Source organism: Nycticebus coucang, chromosome X (assembly GCF_027406575.1).
Source record: "Nycticebus coucang isolate mNycCou1 chromosome X, mNycCou1.pri, whole genome shotgun sequence".
NCBI classification, from domain to species: Eukaryota; Metazoa; Chordata; class Mammalia; order Primates; family Lorisidae; genus Nycticebus; species Nycticebus coucang.
In genome coordinates, this window is record NC_069804.1 from 120,432,696 (window position 1) to 120,442,340 (window position 9,645).

Genomic DNA, 9,645 nt, shown 5'->3' on the forward strand with positions numbered 1-9,645 from the left:
AAAAAGGAATTTTTTCCCCCAATTCTATACATCTATGTCTGTCTTTTTGTGCCAGTACCATGCTGTTAGGATCACTACCAACTTGTAGTATAATGTGAAGTCTGGTACTGTATTGCCTCCAGGTTTGTTTTTATTTCTAAGAATTGGATTGACTATTTGATTTTTTCCTGGTTACATATGAAATGAAGCACTTTTTTCTTTTCTTTTTATTTTTTTGTCTTTCCTTATTTTTTTTTTGATTTATTACTAAATCATAGCTGTGTACATTAATGCAATCATGGGGCACCATACACCAGTTTTATATACCATTTGACATATTTTCATCACACTGGTTAACATAGCCTTCCTGGCATTTTCTTAGTTATTGTGTTAAGACATTTATATTCTACATTTAGTGAGTTTCACATATACCCTTATAAGATGCACCATAGGTGTGATCCCACCAATTGATGAAGTACTGTTTTTAAAAGTTCTTCAAAGTATGATATTGGTGTTTGATGATGCTTGCATGAAATCTTTAGGTTCGTTTTGGCTGTCTGGACATTTTTACAGTGTTGACTCTTCCCAGCCATGAGCATGGTATGTTCTTCCATTTGTTAACATCTTCTGCTATTTCTTTTCTCAGGGTTTCATACCTTTCTTCATAGAGATGTTTTACTTCCTTTCTTAGATGTAGTCCCAGGTATTTCATCTTTGGAGCTACTGTAACAGGTATAGATTCTTTGACTTTATTCTAAGTTTGGCAGTTACTGGGCATACACGAAGGCTACTGGTTTGTGAGCAATGATTTTGTATCCTGAGAAGCTGCAATTTCCATTGATCACTTCTTTTTTTTTTTTATTTTGGTGGGAGCTGGTTGAATTGTCTTTATTAACAAACGGGATATCCAAGGCCACTACATTGAGGAAGGGGGAGGGAGGAGGAAAAGGGCTACTTGCTGCTCACACTATGTACAGATGCAAGCAAGGGGGGCTGGAGGGGAGAGCATCCTACTCCCTCACTCCAAGGAGGGGCAGAGGCCAATAGAGGGGATCTGGTTTGGGAAGGGGGAATGTTTTGGCTGGCGGGGTCCCTCCTCCATTCCCTGGGGTTTGGGGGGAGGAGAATCATTAAAGTGCTTTCAGAAAATGAAGAAATGGTCCCTGCCCCTGGAGTGGCTGGTGACCCCCCAAAAACCTAGGGCCCAGTGACCCCCCCCAGGGTCTGGTACATTCAAGGGGGGAGCAGGCTCCCCTGACGTGCAAATTAAGGGGTCCAGGGCCCTGCCCAGTCAGCAGCAGTGGGTTAAGGGGTCCAAACCCCAGCACTTTCCTCTGAAGTGGAGAAAAGGGGGGTGGGGCTAGGCCCATTTGATTCCTGGTAAGGGGAAGCTGTGTCCCTCCCCAGAAGTTGGAGAGGGGCACAGTTTTGGGGAAAGAATATGTTGGGGAGAGGATGGTCACGTGATCACAAAAGCATTGGGGGTCAGAGGTCATGTTCCCAGCAGGCTCCAGTGAATCAAACCAGTAAAAGCAAAAGCCCAGGGAGGGGGGAAAAAGGAGAGGCCTGGGAAGTCTGGCTGTTGGGGGAAGAGCTGGGTCCAGTGTGGGACAGCCCCAGCCCAGGGCCCTGTCACCAGTTCATGATGCAGTTACGGTTCAGAGTCATGAAGTAAACTTGGCTGCTGCCCCCGGAGCGGACTGAGGCAAAAAAGACCTTGTCATTCCGCTCACACAGGAACTTGAGCCTCTGGGCTCGTTTGTGCATGAAGACCACATCCAGGTGGCCTGTCTCCACAGAACGGATCTCAATGGCTTTCTCACACCAGCCCATGATCTGGTTGGAGCAGATGTAGGCCACAGAGGTGGGCATCTCTCCCCACTGCAACACCACATCTTTGATGATCCGCCCATATGTGTTGACATAGACCCCCTCGTCTTCATAGCACAGCAGCATCTCCATGCCATCAGTAATGGGGAGGAAAATGATGGCATGGGGCGTGATCTGGCGCTGGATATGCACAGGGATATAGATGTCATAGCTGTTCCCCGAGTCGACATCCACAGCATGGAAGCCAGCACTGGAGCCATAAATGACCTTGAGACGCTGTCCCTCCTCTACGGTCAGGTCAACCAGCAGAGGGCGGTGAGGAAGGTCAGCGAAGGACTTGAAAGCCATGAATTTGTGATAGGGTTTGGGGGCCCAGGCATACACCTCCACAGAGTTCTTCAGGGCAATGACCAGGAACTTAATACGCTCATATTTCACAACTCGGTAGTGCCCACAGCCCTCCATGTCCCCCACAGTCGTCCAGCCCTGCTTCTTCTCCACTTCTGGGTCATTGTGCAGAATCTTGTTTCGGAGCCATGACAGGTAATACACCCGCAGTTTATTCCTTTTCCCTGAGATGGTTATGAGCAGGTTGAGCCCCTCCAGCACATCCATTTGCTGGAAGCGTCGCCGCCCAATGAGTCCATATACCTTTCCCTGCCCGCTTCGGTCTAGCAGCATCAGCCCATTCTCCGTGCCCACCAGCAGGTTGACCCCCCAAAGGGCTGCACAGAGGATCTCAGAATTGAATCGTTTCTTGTACTTGCGAATCTCAGGAGTTTCACTGTGGGCCCGGGTGTTGGTGGGGTTCACATTGACCACAGAGCCCTTCCTCACGTCGTACTGTAGCTGATCAAGTCGAGTACCCTCTCCACCCACTAGGGCTGTGATGGGGATGGTGTCCCCACTGCCTCCAGGCTGGTAGATCCCTAGATCCACAAACATCGTGAACGAGCTCTTGCCAGGGGCTTTTACTAGCCCACGAGATTGGTAATCATTTCCTCCATCCTTCAAAGGTGGGCTTTGACCTTTGCTGTTTTCAGTGGGTGAGTGGCTGGGCTGGACCACATCAGGCAGGTTTGGGTAACCGTTGCTGTCAGCATGCAGCAAGCTCCACTCCTCTTCAGGGGTACGCTGGACCACCATGGTGCCGCCCCCATATGGGGGCTGGGTCCCAGGGATTTCCTCAACGTCATGGACCACCATGGTGCTGACGCTGTCTGTGTCTCCATCACTGCGGCCCCCTGGGGTGTCTCTGCTCCTCTCTGATGGCTCGCCATCACCTTCCTCCTCATCCTCTTCACTGCTTTCCACTTCCTCACTGGATGATGAATAGTCCATGGCCTTCTTGGGAGGCCGAGGGGCTTCATCCAGAGTCCGCTCTTTCAGTAACACGAAATCTGCGGGCCGGCCTGGCCGGGAGCGGTGGTCATCAGGCTTGGCTTTGTTCCCAGGGGAGAGCACTGGGGAGCTATCCAGTTTGGAGGAGGCTCCCACACGGTTTCGCTCCAGCGAGCCAGCCTGAGGAAGGTGCCCATGAGAGGCCGGGAGGACACTGTCTGAGCGCTCCCAGCCAGGGTCGCTCCTCCTGAGGTCGGGGTTACTAGAGGCGTTGGGTGGGCCAGGGGGCTGAGCAGGGGGCCCTGGAGACTTGGGGGTGCCCCGCTCTGCCCGCCTTTGCAGATAGATTTGCCAGGCGGAGTTGCTGCGAGGTCTTGCTCGGACAGCCTGGGCTGGCCGGGACCCTCCGGCCCCACTGGTGTTAAGGGCAGTGGCGATAGATGAGGTCCTCTGAGGCACCTTGGGTGGGGCCTCGTTGTCTGGCCGGACCCAGGCTGGGGGGTTGGGGCTGGGGCCAGGCCCTTCAGAGGTGGGGTCTGAATTCTGGCGGATGACAGCTCCCCGGACACTGGGCGTGGCAGCGGGTGTGGGGATGGCAGGATCAGGGTCGTGAGAGGCTGGGAAGGCAGCCAGGTTTCGGGTGGGCTGGCCCTGCAGGGACTTGTGTGGTCCCTCCTGGGGCTCCACCGGCCTCTGCATAGGAGGAGTTTGGGAAAGAGGTCCTGGGGGTCCAGGGGAGGCCTGGGGGATGGAGGGCTCAGGCCCTGTGCTGCTTGGCTTGGTCTTGGCCAAGGGAGAGTTCTGCTGCTTGTTCATCCTTGTTCTCTCTTCTACCTCTCAAGCCCAGGCTGGCTTGTCAGCGGGATTAATGCCCCGACCATAATGATACAGGGGCTTCCTCTCCCCAGGCAGGATCTGCTGCTGCTGCTGTTTCTGAAGCTGCTGGGGCTGCTGTTGCTGCTGCTGCAGGGACTTGAGGTAGGCGTGCTCCTGCCGCAGTTGCCTCTGGAGACGTTCTGACTGCCGCTGCTCCTCCAGCTGCTTCCGCTTGTATTCCAGCAGCAGGGCTTGTTCCTGGAGCAGCTGTTGCTGAAGGATCTGGAGCTGTCGCTGCTCCTCCTCTAGCCTGTGACGGATATATTCCTGCTCTCGCTCCGCCTGCCGCCGCTCCTCCTCCCGCCGCAGCGCCTGCATGTCCTCCAGCCGCCGCTGCTGCTCCTTTTCCTGCAGCTTCCGCTGCTCCCGCTCCCGCCGCTGTTGCTCCTCAACACGCCGCCGCTCCTCCTTCTGCTCCTCTATGCGTCGCTGCCGCTGGTGTAGCAGGTGTTTGATGTGTGCCTCAGGATCTCGCTGTTGCTGCTGCTGCAGCTGCTGCTGCTGCTTTAAAGCCTCTGAGTTGCTCTTATTCTCCTGCTGAAGCCGGAGAAACTCCCGGCGTAGTGTGGACTCGCCAGGCACGTTCATGATGGAGCTTGGCTCTCCTTCCTCTCCGTGGCTGTCATCTTCTTCCTCACTGCCGCTGTACTCGTATTCTGTCTCCTCTTTCTCACCCCGTTTCTTCCGGGACCGGTCGATGTGGTCCTTGAGCTGGATGCGGACCTGCCGCTCCGTGGGCTGGTCTCGGATGAAGGGAAACTTCAGTAACTGTTCTGTAGGTGGGCGGCTCAAGTAAGTCTTGATGAGACATGTGTCGATGAAGTCAATGAACTTCTTAGACCATTTCTTGGACTTGAGCCTGGGTGGAGGATTCCGAGGGATGAGGAAGAGGGCTCGCATGGGGTGCATGTCACACAGAGGGGGGCTCCCTCTGCCATCTCGATGGCTGTGATTCCCAGAGACCAAATGTCACTCCTATAATCGTAAGTGGCGTCAGGGTTCTCATCACAGGCGATGACTTCTGGGGCCATCCAGTAGGGAGTCCCAATGAAAGTGTTTCGCCTGCCCACCGTGCGGTCCAACTGAGCACTCACCCCAAAATCCACTAGCTTGACCTCAGCATTCTCTGTCAGCAGCACATTCTGCCCCTTAATGTCTCGATGGATCACCTTGTGGGCATGGAGATGGGCCAGACCCCTGAGAATCTCCCTGCAGATGTAGGCGATGCAGTCCTCTTTCAGAGCGTTACCCTTTGTGTTCTTTACCAGGTCGGTCACTGAACCAGCACCACAGAATTCCATCACCAGCCAGAGCTGATCATCGTTTCCAGGGGGACTCTTCTTGATGAAGGCTCCATAGTAGGTGGCAATGTTTCGATGGTGAGAATACTTTTTCAACATGTTGATCTCCTGCTTGATCTCTTCCTCCTCATCCTCTGTGACATCCATGACCTTGATGGCAGCCAGCTGCCCAGTCTTGACATGCCGACCCTTGTACACCTGTCCGTAGGTTCCATTGCCGACCACTTCCACCAGCTCAAAGATTCCAGCAGGGTCCCGCAGGGCGGACAGGTCGATGTAGTCCAGGCTGCGGGCGGTGGCTGGGTCGCCCATGGCCTCCGCGGGGAACTGAGCCCCGGGGCCGCTCACGCTCCGGCTCGATTATTCCACTGCCGCCGTCGCCGCTTCTCCCCCATCTGGGGGCCCTCCCATTGATCACTTCTAAGAGTTTTGTATTTGGTTCCCTAGAGTTTTCCAGGTATAAGATCATATCATCTGTACAGAGAGAGAGTTTGAGCTCCTCTCTCCCCATTTGAATACATTAGATCTCCTTCTGTTGCCAGATTTGATGGCTGGGACTTCCAACACTATGTTGAATAGCAGTGTCAAGACTGGGCATCCTTGTTCCGTATCTGAGTGGAAATACGTTCAGTTTGCTTAAATTCAATATGATATTTGCTGTGGGTTTGTTGGAGATGGCCTCTTTCAGTTTATGAAATGTCCCACCTAAGACTGTTTTCTTAAGCATTCCTTTTATTTTATTTTATTTTTTTTGAAACGGAGTTTCATTCTTTGCCCTGGGTAGGGTATTGTGGCATAGCTCACAGCAACCTCAAATTCCTGGGCTAAAGCGATTTACTTGCCTCAAGCACCCAAGTGGGTGGGACTACAGGCACCCATCACAATGCCCAGCTATTTTTCAGAGACGGGGCCTGGCTCCTGTTCAGGCTGGTCTTACACTCATGAGCTCAAGTATTCCATCCATCTCTGCCTCCCAGAGTGCTAGGATTACAGGTGTGAACCACTACACATGGCCCTTTCTTAAGCATTCTTATCAAGAAAGGATAGTGGATATTGCCAAAAGTCATTTCTGCATCGAAAGAATTATATGCTTATTGTCTTTGATTTTATTTATGTGGTGAATTATATTTATTGATTTACATATGTGGAACCAACCTTGCATCCCTGGATAAATCCTACTTGATCTTGATGTATAACTTCTTTAATGTGTCACAGTATTCTCCCTGCTAAGATCTTTTTGAATTTTTTTGCACTGATATTCATTAGTGATATTAGTCTATAGATTCATTTTTTTGTTGGGTCTTTTCCTGATTTTGGAATCAGGGTGATATTTGCTTAGTAGAATGAATTGAGGAGGATTCCTTCCTTCTCTAAGTTTTGGAATAGATCATGCAATAAAGGTAGTAGTTCTTATTTGAAGGTTTGGTAGAATTGTGATGTGAAACAGTCTGGTCCTGGGCTTTTCCTTTTTGGAAGATTTTGTTTAGCTGGCTGGGCATGGTGTCTCACACCTATAATCCCAGCACTCTGGGAGGCCAGAGTGGGTGGATCACCTGAGCAAAGGATTGCGAGACCATCCTGAGCAACAGCCAGACACCACCACCCCCCACTAAAATAGAAAAAGGAGGTGTGTCTTGTGGTGCATGCCTATAGTTCTAGATGCTCAGGTGGCTTAGGGGAGGGGATCACTTGAGCTCATGGGTTTAAGGTTGATGTGAGGCATGACACAATGGCTCTCTACCAGGGTGACAGAATAAGATTCTGTGTAAAAAAAATGTTTTCATCTGATATACACTGGTAGAGGTTTGTAGAAATCACGTGTCCATCAGGATTCAACCCATATCACAACTATGTTCTGACTCTTCAACAGTGAACCAAGACAGTGAGGCAGTTTCAGTAAACTGAGACCTTTGTAAGCCACGATACTAGCCTCATATTTTCATAAACTGCAGGACTGGGAAAATGTGAGGTGATCCTCTTTGTCCCCTTGTACTGCAGAGTAAAAGACTTTCTATCATCCTGCACTGTAATCTCTGAAGGTAATTGTGAAAGTACCCTTGTGAAGTGCACTCAGCCATGTGGCCTTCGAGGTAAGCAGTTTGACTCACACCTAACTGAAATCACGGTTGGGCAAGATTTAGCATGAACTTATTTCATGAGCCTTCCAAGAAAGAAAACTACATGATTGTCTATTGTATACTAGTCTTTACTGCACAGCACAAGGCAAGCTCAGAGTAACATTCTAAGGTGAATAGCTTATTATTTAAAGTGTAGTGTTCTTTTGTGGTTTTATTAATATGCACTGAGTGTAAGTAATTTAGAAAAACAGAAAATTTGATGAGAGAGTCATCAAGCACTACTTTCAAATCTTTGTACCGACTAACGATGTCATGGATCACATAGTTGTCATACACACTTTCCCAGAGACTTGGGCTAGCTGGTTCAGGGTTCAGCAGACACTAGCTTCTTGTATCGTGTGCAGGTCCTTATGATTATGTTCTATTAATGAGAATCATTGAGATAGAGAGAGAGAATGGGACAAGGTGAGAGGGGCTAGACAACCCCTCTCATAAACCTGTTATGACCTCATCCAGTTGCACCCTGATTTTGAGCCAATGATTTATATCTTTAGTTTTCAAATAAACAAAATAAATGAATAGTTCCTAACATTTTGTGGTTAAGGATCTTCTTTTTTTTTTCTTGGAAAAATATATAAAATGCTATTTAATCAAATGAACAACAAAAACACAAATAGAAAACTTATAATTAATACATAATGGCTTAATGAAGTCTATAACGGATCATAAAACTAATAAATTACAAATGTAAAAGGACTTTCAAATTTAGAAATCCTGACACTAAGGAAAGATCTTGAAAGAAAATTCAATCATGTAGAAAGAAAATTAACAGTATATTTGAAAAATGATTGAAAAATCAATCTCATGGCAGGAATAAAAGAATTTTAAATAGCATACTTATATAACACAGTTTGATCATTCACTATATTGGTACATGATATTATTGATACTCAGGATCATAGCAAGTAGATTATAGACTCGTATCTTTCTAAGAATGTAATCGGGCATCGGAAGAAATGGGGTGACTTTTGCATTTTTGACCTAATTTGGATACTGTGTACTGACTCTCTCAGGGATTTTTTAAACTGTGTTTTGGCTTCAACAGCCATAAGAGAAACAAAACTATAGTCTTCAGTTTCATTGGTCTATGTACTTAATGCCCTCTATCTGAGCTTTAAATAAAGTTGCCAACATATTTTGGGGTTATCTCCATATATAGTACAAGTGAAATTGTAAGACAATCTTTTCATTTTTATCTGCCTTTTTTCAATCTTATCATCAATTACCAATGTGTTTTGGCTGGACATACAAAAGAACTACATACATATGACCTTCTCTGTTTTTAGACTGTAAGATCCTCAATCCACTCATTTTCCTAAAACATATAGAAAAAAAGCAGTAGATATATGAAATCTTTCATTCACTGAAATAAGATGAATCAATGAAGGGAAATACAGATTTAGACAATCATCTAGAGTCTATATGGATAGTAAACAAGCATTAAAAATTGAGTACTTTATTTAACAATTATTAAGCACCAATACAGTGCCAGGAACCATGTAGGATGTAAAGGTAAATTAAAAATGGTATTCTCTGGGTGGTGCCAGTGGTTCAGTGAGTAGGGCTCCAGCCCCATATACCAAGGGTGGTGGGTTCGAACCCTTCCCCGGCCACTGCAACAAAAACATAGCTGGGGGCATTGTGGTGGGCTCCTGTAGTCCCAGCTACTCTGGAGGCTGAGACAAAAGAATCAGCTAAGCCCAAGAGCTGGAGGTTGCTATGAGCTGTGACACCATGGCACTCTACTGAGGGCGACAAAGTGAGACTGTCTGTCTCAAAAATAAATAAATAAATAAATAAATGTATGCTCTGATTATTTTGTAGTTCATGAGCGTGATGATGGTGTTTTCATGCGCATGCGTGAGATGTGCCTCCCACAGAGCTTGCTAGGGGTGACGGTTGACAATGGTTGAGAGGGTTGAGAAGGCTGACAGTTCTCCCTTAGTGCTCCTGTTCTTGTTTGCTCTGGTGATGTTTCTAGTTTCTGCTCCAAGATTTGAAGCTCACAGCTAGAACTGCGTTCCTTAAAAAGTCCTCAGAGAAAGGGGTAGTAAGCTCCTCCTTTTCCAATTTTCTCTAAATATGTTGATCTGGAGTTGGCACTATTTTTCTCAATTTCTCATTTACTCTTGGATTAGCTGAGATGAGCCTGACACCACCTAGGGAGGCGACTCCGCTGG

The 9,645-nt window shown here is 48.0% G+C and overlaps 1 protein-coding gene and 1 pseudogene across 1 annotated transcript; one reads left to right on the forward strand and one right to left on the reverse strand.

Moving 5' to 3' along the window:
* Positions 1-851: 851 nt before the first annotated feature.
* LOC128577784 (misshapen-like kinase 1) lies at positions 852-5,726 on the reverse strand. The gene is given in 2 exon segments (XM_053580122.1): positions 852-4,952; positions 4,955-5,726. Coding segments are annotated over 2 exon segments (4,026 nt in total). The 5' UTR covers positions 5,640-5,726; the 3' UTR covers positions 852-1,611.
* A 3,551-nt stretch (positions 5,727-9,277) lies between these two features.
* On the forward strand, positions 9,278-9,370 carry LOC128578905 (uncharacterized; annotated as a pseudogene).
* The last annotated feature ends 275 nt before the right edge of the window (positions 9,371-9,645 follow it).